This window comes from Cetorhinus maximus, chromosome 6 (assembly GCF_964194155.1).
Source record: "Cetorhinus maximus chromosome 6, sCetMax3.hap1.1, whole genome shotgun sequence".
In the NCBI taxonomy this organism is placed as follows: Eukaryota; Metazoa; Chordata; class Chondrichthyes; order Lamniformes; family Cetorhinidae; genus Cetorhinus; species Cetorhinus maximus.
The window spans coordinates 67,893,541-67,910,773 of record NC_135884.1 but is presented as its reverse complement, the minus strand read 5'-3'; the positions used below and the strand labels follow the sequence as shown (position 1 = coordinate 67,910,773).

Genomic DNA, 17,233 nt, shown 5'->3' with positions numbered 1-17,233 from the left:
TATAAAAACAGGTAGTAAGAGTTTTTATACATATTTAAAAAAGAGTTAACAAAGTGAGCATTAGTCCCGTAGAAAGTGAGTCTGGAGAATTGATAGTGGAAAATAAGGAGATGGCAGATGAATTGAACAGGTATTTTGCATCAGTTTTCACTATAGAGAATACAAGTAACATCCCAGAAGCAACTATAAACCAGGAAATGGAAGTGGGGAAGGAAGTCAGGAAAATTACAGTCACCAGAGAAGTGGTGCTGAGTAAATTGTTGGAGCTGTGGGCTGACAAGAGCCCGGGTCCTGTTGGACTTCATCTCCGGGTCTTAAAAGAAGTGTCTAGTGAGATAGTTGATGCATTGGTTTTAATTTTCCAAAACTCCTTAGATTTGGGAAGATCCCATTAGATTGGAAGATAGAAAATGTAACTTTATTATTCAAAAAGGGTGGGAGACAGAAAGCGGGAAACTACAGGCCAGTTAGCTTAACATTTGTCATAGGGAAAATGTTAGAAGTTATTTATAAAGAAGTTATAGCAGGGCACTTGGATAAGCTCGAGATCAGCAGGCAGAGTCAACATGGTTTTGTGAAAGGGAAATCGTGTTTAACCAACCTATTGGAGTTCTTTGAGGAAGTAACATGTGCTGTGAATAAAGGGGGACTGGTGGATGTACTGTATTTAGATTTCCAGAAGGTAGTTCCAGAAGTGCCACATCAAAGGTTATTGTGGAAAATAAAATCTCATGGCACAGGGCATAACATATTGGCATGGATAAAAGATTGGCTGGCTAGCGGGAAGCTAAGAGTAGGCGTAAATGGGTATTTTTCAGGTTGGCAAGATGTAACAAGTGACGTGCCACAGGGATCAGTGCTGGGACCTCAATTGTTTACAAATTAAATAAGTGACTTGGATGAAGGGATTAAAGGGTTGGGTGCCAAATTTGTTGATGACACGAAGATAGGTAGGAAAGTAAGTTGTGAAGAGGACATAAGAAGGCTACAAACAGATATAGATAGGTTAAGTGTATGGGAAAAGATCTGGCAGATGGAGTTTAATGTGGGAAAATGTGAAATTGTCCATTTTGACAGGAAGAATAGAAGAGAAACATATTATCTAAATGGTGAGAGATTGCAGAGCTCTGAGATGCAGAGGGATCTGGGTGTCCTAGTGCATGAATCACAAAAGGCTAGTATGCAATTACAGCAAGTAATTAGGAAAGTTAATAGAATGTTATCACTTATTGCACAGGGAATTGACTACAAAAGTAGGGAGGTTATGCTTCAGTTGTACAGGGCATTAGTGAGACCACATTGGAATACTGTGTACACTATAGGTCAGCTTATTTAAGGAAGGATGTAAATGCATTGGAAGCAGTTCAAAGAAGGTTTACCAGACTAAAACCTGGAATGGGTGGGTTGTCTTATGAGGAAAGGTTGGACAGACTAGGCTTGTATCTGCTTATATTTCACCTCTCTCCTAACTATACTTCAGTTCTGCCGAAGGGTCATGAGGACTCGAAACGTCAACTGTTTTCTTCTCCACCGACGCTGCCAGACCTGCTGAGTTTTTCCAGGTAATTCTGTTTTTGTTTTGTATCTGCTAGAGTTTAGAAGAGTAAGAGGCGACTTGATTGAAACATTTAAGATCCTGAGGGGTCTTGACAGGGTGGATGTGGAGAGGATGTTTCCTCTTGTGGGAGAATCTAGAACTAGGGGTCACTGTTTAAAAATAAGGGGTTGTCCATTTAAAACAGAGATAAGGCAAAATTTTTTCACTCAGAGGGTCGTGAGTCTTTGGAACTCTCTTCCTGAAAAGGTGGTGGAAGCAGAGTTTTGAATATTTTTAAGGCAGAGGTGGGTAGCAAGGGGGTGATAGGTTATCGGCGGTAGGTGGGATGCAGATTTCAGGTTACTATCAGATCAGCCGTGATCTTATTAAATAGCAGAGCAGGCTCGAGGGGCTGAATGGCCTACTCCTGTTCCTTGTTCATACGTTCGTATGTAAGTTACATATTAAAGATGCTGGCTTTTCTATTAGGAAATGACCTATCAATGGATAAGATGTTGCATCGCCAGTGATGTCAGAAAAGCCCAGTGAAGTTGTTAAAACAGAAAATGTACAAGTAAAGTGACATACAAAAATCCATGAATTTCTGTAATCCTGCTGTGACAATTACTATTCCAACTGTTGTGGTAAAAACATTCACTCTGAATCTGAATGTAAATTAGAACTTCAAAATGACAAAACAGTCACTCTTGCAAAAAAAGAATTGGACAAATCTTGAGTTGAATGGGAAGACACAAAACAAAAAGAAATTAAAATTAGTGAACTTCTAGAAAGGAATATGAAGATTTTTTTTATCTGAACACTGACATTACTCTAACAAAGTTCTTAAAACATCTAAAGAGAATTTTAGTTGACAGAAGAACTAATTGCTTGCAGAAAAGAGGTGGTGTTAAACTTGTGTCTTCTGGAAAGTAACACAAAAGTTTAAATCATGGGAACAAACTTAAAGGTAAAAGTAATCCTGCATTTAAACAGGATGCGGATAATTCAGATGTGTGGCTGGTTGAGACTTTCTTTACAGACTTGGACATTAAAAAACCTGTGGACATGGAAGAGAATGGAGGTCAGGAGTTAAAACCTGAGCAGGGTGCTTCAAAGACTGTGTTAAAAGGTCAATAGCCTGATGATAATGTGTTTGGCTTTAAAGAAGAACAAAAATAATTACTGAATCCAGAAGATAAGAACCAATATGACAAGAAGATTTTTCTTGGTTTACAATTCACACCTGCCAGTACCAGAAAGCCAGAGGGATTATCAGAGATCAACGATTTATTCTTGACAAAGTTAACCAGACCAAACCAAGTATACAATTTTTTAACCTAGGACATAGAAAAGCTGTAAAAACTACGTAAATTGAGAATGGTGATTTGCTGAGATGAGTATTGGAAAGTGAAGCCACCAGTAGTAAACTTTCATTTGCCAGAGTGTTGGAATTTTAAGAACTCATGCAAACTGAATTTTAAACTGCAACTGTCACATGCAGTTGGTCGTTACAGTTAAGCATTATGATGTTGCCAAGACAAAATATTTAAGGGTGAAATGTGACAGCAGGGGAAAGGATATTACTCGTACTATATGCACTAAGTTAGTTGTTGAGATATTTACAATGTTATATTTTGGTAGTGTAGAAAAATTATTACTGTAGTAATTTTTCATTTTTATGGGGAGGTGTTATGAATGCAAGGCTTTATAAGATGGTTAAGTTTAAACTATCTCCTTTAATTCAAGGAAAATGGAGTAATGAAGAGGAGCACGTGACCTCCTACTAATTCTGCCCGATGACAAACCCAGGTGTTCTGATCGCCATGGGGACAGGGTGCCCAAGTCAAGCCTTATTTAAAGTTAGGTACCAGGTTTAACAGCTGAACACAAAGGAAAGAGCAGCTGGCCTTCCTGTGTACGGACTTAGACTCGGAGACCCTGGAGAGAGATGCTGGAGACAGGGAAGCTATTGCTGAGAGAGCGGAATGCTGGTGATAACAGATCCCCCATTTGAAGAGATGGACCTCATTGAGATTTAAAGACCGAGAAGTCACCAGAGGGTGCCTTGCTGCTCGAAGTCAATTCGATTATACTCAGGAGGATTGAGTGAAGAGACTCAAGTGGACTCTGGAAGATTTTCCCCTGTGTAGTAGGGAGAAGGGAGCCTGTTGAATAGCTGAGAGGAATTCAGGACTTCAAAAACAAGACTACATTTCTACTGAGAGTGTGGGGTAATGTATAAATATGGTGTGGGAGTTTCGCTTAGGAGATACCTGTCTGTAGTTTAGCGTATTAGTTGCTTACTAAGTAATATTTAGTCAATGTTGATTTTAGTGTCTCAGTAAAAATCTTAAAGTGTGAAATCTTGTGTGATCCTTTGAGCAGGTCACTGGGAAATGCATATCTTTTTTTACAGTTATCAATCTCTACAGGGATTGTGACACCTCTTTTCATTGATTTTCAGGCCAAATTACACTACCTCAGATAGCACAAAGGCACACTTTCTCCTTTTCAACTTCACCCTTTGATCACTGAGGTAGTGATTAGTCATTTAACACTTAATCTAATTCTTGAAGACTCTTTCCTCTTGCAGTCATAATCAACACATCACCCTGGTTGAACAAGCAATGCTGCACTCCTTGGATTTCTCATTGTAGCTTGGAAAACCTTAGGAAAAAACTTCACACCAGAGGGCAGATTTGTGTAGGATTAGAACTCATATGTTCATTTATTGTGAGGTACTGCTGACTTTCTTGTTCCACGCTGAGTTTTGTGTAAGTGTGGGAGAAATCATGAATAGTGTGAAGCCCACTAACTCTGCATACAGATCTTGGGAGATCAGTAATGGATACTGCTCATCATCCACTGCCTTGTTGATTGTGACTTTGTAGTCCCTGCATAGTTTTATGGTTGTCTGACTTCAGAGAGATTGCAGAGCTCTGGGGTGCAGAGGGATCTGGGTGTTCTAGTGCATGAATCACAAAAGGTTAGTACACAAGTACTGCAAGTAATTAGGAAGGCTAATAGAATGTTATCATTTATTGAGAGGGGAATTGAATACAAAAGTAGTGAGGTTATGCTCAGTTGCACAGGGCACTAGTGCAACCACATTTGGAGTACTGTGTATAGTACTGGTCACTTTATTTAAGGAAGGATGCATTGGAAGCAGTTCAGAGAAGGTTTACCAGACTAATTGCTGGAATGGGTAGGTTGTCTTATGAGGAAAGGTTGGACAGACTAGGCTTGTATCTGCTGGAGTTTAGAAGAGTAAGAGATGACTTGATTGAAACTTTTAAGATCCTGAGGGGGTCTTGACAGGGTGGATGTGGAGAGAATGTCTAAGAATGTTCCAGGGTTGTGAATGTGCAGGTCCTGATGGTGCAGAAGTGCTGAGCTGGGGCTGTTTGTTTTAATGCTCCCGCTTCCCTCTCCTGAGCTCTCACTGTGAGCAAGGCCTCTGGTGATGAGTGGTGAGAGACAGGAGCAGCAGCTTTTGACTTTGACTCAAATCACTTAAAAAAGAACTCTGAGGCATTGAATATCAAAAGGAGGAAGATAGTTTGCATAGCACTAACGAGTTTTCAAGATGTGATCTTGGAAATAAGTAGCTGCAGCGACAATAGGATCCTGGGGACATGACTGCAGTGAGTGGTGGAAATCTGTGCTGCAGACAGCAATATGGAGCACAAGTAAACTCTTTACTGGTTTCGCATACTATTGTATGCATTCAAAAAAAATAAACTGTAACAGCCCCAAGCTTGGCACTTCTGTACCGTTGGGACCCACACTTTCACAACCCCAGAGCTCTAGCTTCAGATCTTCCTCGAACAGGAGCGTAGGTTCAGGAGATAGAAGCGGTGAGCGAGAGAGCTGGGGAGCAGGAGATTTGGTGAGAGAAAGGATCAGCGATAGGGTGAATCAGGGAGCAGGACATGCTGCAAATAAAGTGTCAGCAGCAGGAGGAAGGGTTGGGGAATGGGAGAGGCTGCTCCAAAATGGCACCGATAAGGTCACATGACCCTATGTCAGACCATTAGGAAATAACTTTAAAACAAATCTTTCGACACTAAACAAGATTACAGGCCCCATTAACTTACCAACGTTAAAGTGAAACAATGTTAAATGAGGCAATATTAAACAGGGACTTAATGTACCACTTTATCCTCTCTTTCACGTCTGTCTGCAGGTATTTATCCAACTCCCTCTCTAATCAGCAGCCCAGTCAAGACATTCACCTCCTTCTTAATTTGTCTTGCTTTTCTAAGTTTGATGTTAAACTCTACCTGAGGATTATTGTTAGAGACAGTACCTCTGAATAAAATGGTTCAACATCATAAAATCGAATCCAAACCTTTATTGTAAAATTTAAATAATTTTCAAATAAGACAAAACATACTCATACATATGAGTTCAGATGCACTCTCACCAACGCCTCTCAGTACATCAAAGCAGTGGGCAAATTTTCAGTTTAATGTCACCAGTTTATAAAAGCAAAATGCTGGAAATCTGAAATAAAAACAGAAAATGCTAGAAATACTCAGGTCAGGCAACATCTGTAGAAAGAGAAACATGAGCTGAGAAGTTTTGACCTGAAATGTTAACTGTTTTTCTCTCTACAGATTCTGTCAGCCCTTGGTATTTCTATTAAATATATTTTAGCCCTGTTGTAGGTGTGAGAAGGACAATTAGGTCAGCTTGTAAGTAGTCTTTAATTTTCAAACTGAATACAAGGCATCTTGCACACACTGCTCACCAGTCCTGCTTCACATTACACAGCAGGCTGCAGGGAATATCTCATGGCTACATCAGCAGTCCCTTCAGTGATTCATTGTGTGAAGCACTCAGATTCTGCTTTTGTTTTGACGTGATAAGGCACCAGATAAATGCATGAATATGAATGCAGCACCAAGGACTATTGTGAGAGTTTCTCTCAATACTAGGGTTTTGATGATGGAGAAGGAGTCAAATGTAGCTCAGACAGCTAGCAGCTTCTAGTACCATTCTTCCCCTATGAACTTCAGCAGCAAATATTCAACCATGGGGAAATATCAGCCAACATTCCCACACTTGCTCTGATGAGGAGTGGAAGTCCTGACTCTGTTTCTTCTCAAACCACCTACTTAATTCAGCGGTGATGAGGGGAACAGTAGGAACACCGCCCAGGCACTGAACCGGGAACATTTCTGGTTCGTATGTACCATTACAGTACAGGACAAAATAGTCATAAACCGAGGTATTGGAGCCTAAGACTTTAAAAAGAGCTAAGACAGTGGTGGGATGAGGGAAAATAAATCCTGGTGAAAAATTCAACAGTGTCAGAGGGGGAGAATTACCATTTGGCAGAGGGGAAGATTAAACATTTCGGAAAGGAGGAAATTAAACATTCACCTTCCAGCCTCTATTATAATATGACAACCCCAAAAAAATTAAATGTTTGCCACTGGCTGTTAACTTTTAACAAGATTTCCATATAGTTTTAAGTAATGGCAGAACAGGAAATTCTGAAACTGAAGTGCAGAATGTTTCTGGTCTGTTGGCTCTGGCTCATTTGAAGGAAAGATTTTGCCCATTGTTTGCATCCCATTTTTTCTTGGTCCTGTATATCTTACCAATATTAACAACCAACTTGAGAAACATTGGTCAAAGTCCAGCGCTGGGTCTATTGCCAGACATGGGCATAACTGAAGATGGGGACATCCTAGAGGTAAATGGTCATTTCCAGTGTTACTGAGCTTGCAATTTCTTCAAACTGATCTCTCTCTTTCTCCTCTGAATTCTCGGAAGTGTTTGCCCTTGTAATGCTGTACACCATCACCCTGCATCCTTCAGCCAAGAAGGTGAGGCTCAAGAAGTCTGAAAATGGCATCCAACATCAACTGGCAAGACAGCACACAAATTTCCTCCCCACTATGTTCTACTCGATGTACAAATGACAGCAACAGTCTGTCCTTCCCCTCTTTTCCAATAAGGCTCATATTTATCCCAAACAGAATGTTTGCAAGCATACACTCCCAGATCCTTCTATTCTTCTGCCCCTGTTTTACAGGGTGTCTCCTCATTATGAGCAGATTCTTGGGGTGTCTTAAATAACTTGTCAAAGGAAAAACCGGTGCGTTTCAACAGGTATACAGCAGCGTGCAGCCCACCGACATTCACCCAGACAGTGTGAGACTTCTTCCAGAGGTGGCCCATTCTTGACATGGCCTACAGAAAGCGAACACAAGTTTTAAGTTCTTCTTCAAGGGCTTCAGGAAGAATTCAGCCCCTGAATGTCCGGGCTCACAAAACATTATGTCCACAGAAAACCTGGTTAAGATCAGAACAACATGCAACCCTGGCTAAGCATGGAGTAGTACTGACTCCACCCCCACACACACGCTGACACACACACATGCCGACATGCACACGACAACACGGACACATGCCGACACACGCACACACACACCAACGCACATCAGCGCACGCGCGCACACACACACACCAGTACGCGCGCGCACACACCGACGCGCACTCACAAACACACCAACGCACATCAGCGCACACAAGCACGCCGACACGCGCACGGACACAAGCCGACACACACCAGCACACACACAGACACACAAGCACGCCGACACGTGCGCACACACACAGGTCGACACGCGCGCGCACACACACCAGCACACATACACACACGCACACAAGCAGGCTGACACACGTGAGCACACATACACACACAAGCACGCCGACACACACCAGCACGCGCACAGGCCGACACACACACCAGCGCGCGCACAGGCCGACACACACACCCGCGCGCGCACAGGCCGACACACACACCCGTGCGCGCACAGGCCGACACACACACCCGCGCGCGCACAGGCCGACACACACACACCAGCGCGCGCACAGGCCGACACACACACACCAGCGCGCGCACAGGCCGACACACACACCCGCGCGCGCACAGGCCGACACACACACCCGCGCGCGCACAGGCCGACACACACCCGCACGCGCACAGGCCGACACACACACCCGCGTGCGCACAGGCCGACACACACACCCGCGCGCGCACAGGCCGACACACACACACACACCAGCGCGCACACAGGCCGACACACACACCCGCGCGCACACAGGCCGACACACACACCCGCGCGCACACAGGCCGACACACACACCAGCGCGCACACAGGCCGACACACACACCCGCGCGCACACAGGCCGACACACACACCCGCGCGCACACAGGCCGACACACACACACACCAGCGCACACACAGGCCGACACACACACACACCAGCACGCACACAGGCCGACACACACACCCGCGTGCACACAGGCCGACACACACACCAGCGCGCACACAGGCCGACACACACACCAGCGCGCGCGCGCACACACACCAGCGCGCACACACACCAGCACACATACACACACACCAGCACACACACACACACCAGCACACACACACACACCAGCACACACACACACACACCAGCACACACACACACACACCAGCACACACACACACACACCAGCACACACACACACACCAGCACACACACACACACACCAGCACACACACACACACCAGCACACACACACACACACCAGCACACACACACACACCAGCACACACACACACACCAGCACACACACACACACACACCAGCACACACACACACCAGCACACACACACACACACCAGCACACACACACACACACCAGCACACACACACACACCAGCACACACACACCAGCACACACACACACACACCAGCACACACACACACACACCAGCACACACACACACACACCAGCACACACACACACACACCAGCACACACACACACACACACACCAGCACACACACACACACACCAGCACACACACACACACACCAGCACACACACACACACCAGCACACACACACACACACCAGCACACACACACACACACCAGCACACACACACACACACTAGCACACACACACATACCAGCACACACCAACACACACACACAGCCAGCACACACACACACACAACCAGCACACACACACACACACACAACCAGCACACACACACACACACACACAACCAGCACACACACACACACACAACCAGCACATACACACACAACCAGCACATACACACACACACACACAACCAGCACACAAACAGGCCGACGCACGCACACAAACAGGCCGACCCACGCACAGACACACACAAACAGGCCGACGCACGCACACAAACAGGCCGACCCACGCACAGACACACACAAACAGGCCGACGCACGCACACACACACAGGCCGACGCGCACACACACACACACACAGGCCGACGCACGCACACACACACAGGCCGACGCACACACACACAGGCCGAAGCACACACACACAGGCCGAAGCACACACACACAGGCCGACGCACACACACACAGGCCGACGCACACACACACAGGCCGACGCACACACACACAGGCCGACGCACACACACACACAAACAGGCCGACCCCCACGCAAGCACACAGGCCGACGCCCACGCAAGCACACAGGCCGACGCCCACGCAGGCACACAGGCCGACGCCCACGCAGGCACACAGGCCGACGCTCATACACACGCACAGGCCGATGCACGCGCCAACGCCCACGCACACAGGCCAACACACGCCCACGCCGACACACATGCACACACACGCCGACACACGACATGGTTTGTTATAGTGATCAAAAGCCGAAACAGTAGACTCTGATGCCATAGCTGTGCCCGTATGATTTTGGCATGTGTGCCCTGTAAGCATCAGCTACTTAATAGCTGGTGTATTTAACAGTCTCTGGAGGAGTAATTTATTGCTCAAGCCATCCAATGCATTATATTGAAGTGTTACCATGGTAACAATCACCATTCGTATAGACCGACTGGGTGCTGCTTCATTGCTGCAGCATGGACGGACTAGGGCAGAAAAATGGTTGCATTCTCCCTATCTTTTGCCCAGCAATCCAGATTTTAAACCCACGTGGTGGTGGGAGGGGCAGCAAAAATTAGTAGCAGGTTTGTTACCAGGCTACAGTCTACACAATCTGTACATGAGAGGATGCCGCCTTCTCACAGCTGCTATGTAACACAGACACTGTTCAGGGGAAATAGAGAAAAGGACCATCTGCCTGGAAAATCTGCCATCAGTTAGGGTGGCATCATGTGATGCTTTTTCCTGGATCCACTCCTAGTATCACCAGTCTGCATGTGGCCAGGGAAGTGGTTGGGGGTGGGGGCAGCAAATTGCTCTGTAAACTTAAACTGAGATAATTGAGTCACAAAACAGAGCGCTGGATGGTTAACTTAAATGGATTTCAATGTTTGATTGTCAGCATGGCACATACATACATAGGGGGTCAGCGACCTTTCGCTCATACCACCCTTTCACTTCTAGGACCAATTCTAGTTCATACTGATGTAATGAAAACTTCCTACCCGCTGGGTACAAGAGCCCAACATCAATTGGTTAAGGAGTCAACTCAATCAGGTTCCCAACGAGCCAGGATTACAGAACAAAACTGCCCCAATTTAAGTACCATTAGTAATCTCAGTCAGAGAGATCCCAGGGACTCCAATATACTATTGAATTCACAAATCAATGCCTGGGCATCACTGTAATGAGCAGTCATTGATCGATACAAGGTCTCAGTTTAGCAGACGACAACCAAATTTCCCTGTGTAACTTGATACACATGCATCTCATATGATGTCATCTGAAGCTCTGTGTTCTAGACTAACAGGATAATGCCAAGGATACAGGCACCTTCTTACCTTTACAAAGCATTTCTTGTCCTGCGTTAGGAGGGCTGCTCTGCCAGTCTCTGGTCTGCAAATGCGCCCCATTTCCTTCAGACAGGCTGGATACAGGTCCCAGTTTTTCCTCCTCGAGCCTATTCTAGTTTTAGTCAACATATAGAAACCAATCAACATCTTCTGAACTTTAAGGTTGTCTTTTAACCAACCCCAAAGATGATCGGAATCAGGAGCGGAGACCCTGGCTCCTTTTCCTCTTCCTAAACCACGGGTTACCACTGTACCACCCACAATCAGCTAAATTCAGCATAGAATAGAAGCAAGTCAGAGACTTTCAAGGGCTGTAACCAGTTCCACCTCCTACTCAATGGATTGTGCAGAGGCCAGTGACTATAATTAAATGACATCAGTCATGAATAAACATGGTTAACAGAAACAGGACCAGTAACCTTTCTGAGCATGACACCGAATCCAGAGTCCAGCTGAAGTCAGTGCCAGTAACAGCGAGTATTTCTGTGTGTCAGCCATAGTTCAGTTGATAACATTCTTGTTTCTGAGTCAGAAGGTTCAGGTTCAAGTCCCGTTCCAGGACTTCAGCACAAAAACCAAGGCTGACGTTCCAGTGCAGTGCTGAGGGAGTGCTGCATTGTTGGAGGTGCCTTCTTTCACGAGACGGTAAACTGAGGTCCTGTTTGCCGCCCCTAGATGGATGTGAAAGATCTCAAGGCGCTATTACAAAGAATAGCAGGGAAGTTTCCCCATTGTTCTGGCCTTTATCTCTCAATCAGCATCACAGAAACAGATTATCTGGCCATTATCACATTTCTGATTTTGGGAGCTGCCGTGTACAAATTAGCTGCTGCGTTTCCTACATTACAACAGTGACTACACTTCAAAAGTACTTAATTGGCTGTAAAGTGTTTTGAGACGTCTGGTGGTCAGAAAGGTTCTATATAAATACAAATCTTTCTTTTGCTTTTCTCCCCACACCCCAACAACCAGAACCCAGCTTTCTGTGACTCCTGAGAGTTTCTGTGGGAGGCAGAGTAAGGTAAAGTCTCTTCTACTGGAGAACCAGTTGAGGCTGCTGGGCACACTAGTAGGAAACTGGAAGTTATTACTTTCAAAACATGGACCACAGCTGCTCAAGACAACTCACCATCCCTGTATCTTGACAGCTAGGGATGGCAATGACTGCTGGCCTTGCCTGTAATGCCCACGAATAAATAACAAAAACAGGTCACCAGTTTAATGCTAGTTCTTTATTTCTAGGGACATCATAAATGGAACTAAAATAAAAGCAAAGAACTGCGGATGCTGGAAATCCAAAACAAAAGCAAAAACAAAAATACCTGGAAAAACTCAGCAGGTCTGGCAGCATCGGTGGAGAGGAGCACAGTTGACGTTTCAAGTCCGCATGACTCTTCAACAGAACTGATTAAAAAATTAGCTCCCAATGCGGTTTCCTCTACATTGGAGAGATCAAACGCAGACTGGGTGACCGCTTTGCAGAACACCTTCGGTCTGTCCGCAAGCATTACCCAGACCTCCCTGTCGCTTGCCATTTCAACATTCCACCCTGCTCTCATGCCCACATGTCCGTCCTTGGCTTGCTGCATTGTTCCAGTGAAGCTCAACGCAAACTGGAGGAACAACACCTCATCTTCCGACTAGGCACTTTACAACCTTCCGGACTGAATATTGAGTTCAACAACTTTAGATCATGAACTCTCTCCTCCATCCCCACCCCCTTTCCGATTTTCCCCCTCCTTTTTGTTTTTTCCAATAATTTATATAAATTTTTCTTTTCCCACCTATTTCCATTACTTTTAAATGTATTTCCATCCATTGTTTTATCTCTACCTTTTAGCCTTTTTCGATTCCTTCACCCCACCCCACCCCCACTAGGGTTATCTGTACCTTGCTTGTCCTGCTTTCTACCCTTAATTAGCACAATCCTTTAGATAATATCACCACCTTCAACACCTCTTTGTCCTTTTGTCTGTGACATCTTTTGGTTATCTCCACCTATCACTGGCCCTCTATCCAGCTCTTCTTGTCCCAACACCCCACCCCCCGACCCACCCCTTAAACCAGCTTATATTTCACCCCTTCTCTATTTTTAATTAGTTCTGTTGAAGAGTCATGCGGACTCGAAATGTCAACTGTGCTCCTCTCCACCGATGCTGCCAGACCTGCTGAGTTTTTCCAGGTATTTTTGTTTTTGTCATAAATAGAACTACAGGTTTGCCACCACTTCCAAAATCTTGGGATTTTTCAGGAGTATAGTAGCCTCACTGAGGATTTCTTAACACATGGGTGCTTCTCAAAATTATAAAGATGAGACCGCTCTAGTCAGGAGTGATCCTGGGCTTTAACCTTCCTCACCTGGGCCTATTAGATCTGTGGCTAGAGTACCTAGATAAAACACACCTAATTTGGGTGATATTCTCACACCGTGGAATCTTTCAAATGCATGTTTTCACTGTATAGTGCACTGTAATATTTAGTATCCTGTAATATTAGTACTTATTTCAGTGTTACAGTACAAGGGGGGTGGAGAAGCCAAAGCCAGTGGGCCCTGAGGATTCCCTGAACTTGCTGGCAGTCTACAGTATTCCTGGGATGGCATATTCACCAATGGACTCCAAAATTAAAAGAAATCAGCTATATATATTTAAATCCAAATTCATTTCAGAACTGGCAATACACTGTTCATCACCTAGGCTAGGGGCAGGTGAAGTAACAGCCAAGCAAGTGGAGGGAGTGCAAGGCTAGAGAAGTGTGCTCAGGCTCAGCAGTCACTGGTAAGTCTATAGAGTATGGTGCTTAGATTTCATAGATATACTTGCATTACAAGTACAAAATGAAGCATATCCCTATGATGAAGTGAATAAACTGAGATTACAGATGGGTAAGATTTAGAGTTTAGACCTAAGTGGTTTAAGGAGGGGGGGGACCTGTTGAGATATATAGAATATTAAATGGTATAAAGTGCATAAATCCAGAAATTACTATCAGTACACTAAGAAAATGAGATTGAGGCTTAAATGGCAATTAATGAAAGATAAGCTTAATAAATCCAACATTTATTGTTGACTGCTAATGGTAGCACTCTCAATGTGTCAGATGATTATGGGGTCATGTCCCACTTCAGAGACTCGAGCACAGAGTCTAGGTTGGCATTCCAGTGCAGTACTGAGGGAGCACAGCACTGTTGGGGATGCCGTCCTTTGGATGAGAAGTGAAACCAAGACCAGTCAGCCCCCTTGGGTGGACTTAAGAGACTCCATGGCACTGTTTCAAAAAAGAGCAGGGGTGTTCTCCCTGGTGTTCTGGTCAATATTTAGCCCTCAATCAACATCACAAAAACAGTTTAACTGGTCATTATCACATTGATGTTCGTGCTATCTTACTGTGCAATAATTGGCTACTGCACTTCTTACAGTATAATAATGACTACACTTCTGAAGTACTTCATTGGTTTTAAAGTGCTTTGGGGCATCTTGAGGTCATGAAAGATGCTATATAAATGCAAATTCTGTCTTTCTCTTTATATGAAAACTTTACAGAGCATTTATAGTATAATTATGGTTGCAAGATGCTTCTCAAGGGGAGGTATATTGAGAATCAGGGAACTTAAGGCGTGGGTGATAACCTTATGGCAAAGAGTTTTGAGTAGTTCTTACAAGTAGAGAGGTGGAGAAGTTTTGGGGGGAAGCAGGTGAATGCTCGGTCTTCAATGATGGAAGGAATACACAGAAGACCAGAGTCAGACAACCCCAGAGAATGGTATTTTATCACATTTCTGGAATGTGTCATCGCACTTCACGATGAATTGCTTTGAACTGCAATGACCGTTGTTATGTAAGCACATGGGGGCGACCATTTTTGCATATCCAAATATGCCACAAACAGATAAATGATGAGTTGCTCTGTTTCTGGTGATTAATAAACTAATTTCACAGTTACAGTGTCTTACCTCTTTCCAAAAGGCATATCTGATATAACCACATCTACAGAACTGGTCTTTAGGGGAAGGTTACAAATATCCCACTGGGCAACATCTAATGGCAATCCCCAGGTAATCCTGCAATGCACAATGAAACACAATTCAATATAAAAATGGGTGTTAGCTGAGGTCACAGCTTGGTCTCCATCACAACAAGGTGTTTTTCTTAAACTTGCCCCCACTCCCTCCCTGAACATTGTTAGACTTAGAACCATAGAAAAGTTACAGCACAGAAGGAGGCCATTCGGCCCATCTTGTCCATGCCAGCCTGAGGACACCCAGGTGCCCTTTCTAATCCCACCTTCCTGCACCTGGCCCATAGCCCTGCAGCTTACAGCACTTAAGGTGCAGATCCAGGTACTTTTTAAAACAGTTTAAAGTTTTTGCCTCTACCACCAACTTGGGCAGCGAATTCCAGACACCCACTACCCTCTGCATAAAAAAGTTCTTCCTCATGTCCCCCCTACACCTTCTGCCACTTATCTTGAATCTATGTCCCCTGGTTCTAGAATTCTCCTCCAAGGGAAACAATTTTATCCTGTCCACTCTATCTATTCCCCTCATAATTTTGTACACCTCAATCAAGTCACCTCTCAGCCTTCTTTGTTCTAAGGAAAATAACCCCAACCTATCCAATCTCTGCTCGTAGCTACACTTTTCTAACCCTGGCAACATTCTTGTAAGCCTCCTCTGCACTCTCTCCAGAGCTATTACGTCCTTCCTGTAATGTGGTGACCAGAGCTGCACACAATACTCCACTTGTGGCTTCGCCAGTTGTCTTATACAATTCCAACATTATATCCTTACTTTTATATTCTATACCTCTGCCAATGAAGGAGAGCATTCCATATGCTTTTTTTACAACCTTGTCTACTTGAACTGCTGCCTTCAGGGACCTCTGTACTTGTACGCCAAGATCTCTCACTTCATCTCCCCCTCTTAGTATATTCCCATTTATTGTGTAATCCCTGTAACTGTTTGACCTCCTTAAATGTGACCTCACATTTCTCTATGTTAAAATCCATCTGCCACTTTACCACCCACTCCACCAACACATCTATATCGTTTTGGAGATTGTGGCTATCCTCTACACTATCCACTACTCGGCCAATCTTTGTGTCATCTGCAAATTTCCCAATCGTGTCCCCCACGTTCATGTCCAAATTGTTAATATATAACACAAACAGCAAGGGTCCCAACACCGAGCCCTGTGGAAGACCACTTGAGGCAACTTTCCATTCGCAAGGGCATCCATCGACCATTACCCTTTGTTTCCTGTTACAAAGCCAACCTTTTATCCAGTTTCCCACATTACCCTGAATCCCACGGGCTTTTACTTTCCTGACCAATCTGCCATGTGGGACCTTGTCAAATGCCTTGCTAAAATCCATGTACACAACATCAACTGCACTACCTTCATCAACCCTTCTTGTCACTTCCTCAAAGAACTCAATCACATTTGTGAGGCAAGACCTTCCTTTAACAAATCCATGCTGACCATCCCTGACTAGTCCATGCCTTTCCACATGACAATTAATCTTATCTCTCAGGAATGATTCTACTAATTTGCTCACCACCAATGTAAGACTAGCTGGCCTATAATTGTTTGGCATTTCCTTTGATCCCTTTTTAAACAATGGAACTACGTTTGCATTTCTCCAGTCCTCCAGTACCTCCCCTGTATCAAGTGAAGATTGGAAAATCATCCTCAGAGCATCTGCTATCTCCTCCCTGACTTCCTTCAGCAGCCTCAGAAACAATCCATCTGGCCCTGGTGACTTATCAACTTTCAAGGATTTCAACCTTTCGAGTACTTCCTCTCTCTTTATGACTATCCCGTCCAATATCTCAGTGTTCCTCCTGGACTACGATATCTACATCCTCCCTTTCCTTTGTAAACACGGAGACA

At 44.6% G+C, this 17,233-nt stretch overlaps 1 protein-coding gene across 4 annotated transcripts in view; it reads right to left on the bottom strand.

The window, feature by feature from the left end:
- Positions 1–5,871: 5,871 nt before the first annotated feature.
- The window catches only part of thumpd3 (THUMP domain containing 3), a 41,984-nt gene continuing 30,622 nt past the window's right edge, over positions 5,872–17,233 (bottom strand). For all 4 annotated transcript variants that reach the window (XM_078543818.1, XM_078543817.1, XM_078543815.1 and 1 more), the window contains exons 8-10: positions 15,295–15,402; positions 11,331–11,454; positions 5,872–7,741 (exon numbers count right to left, since the gene is read on the bottom strand). In XM_078543818.1, the coding sequence (XP_078399944.1) occupies positions 7,559–7,741; positions 11,331–11,454; positions 15,295–15,402 (415 nt within the window). In that variant the 3' untranslated portion in view covers positions 5,872–7,558. The remainder of the gene's footprint in view (positions 7,742–11,330; positions 11,455–15,294; positions 15,403–17,233) is intronic.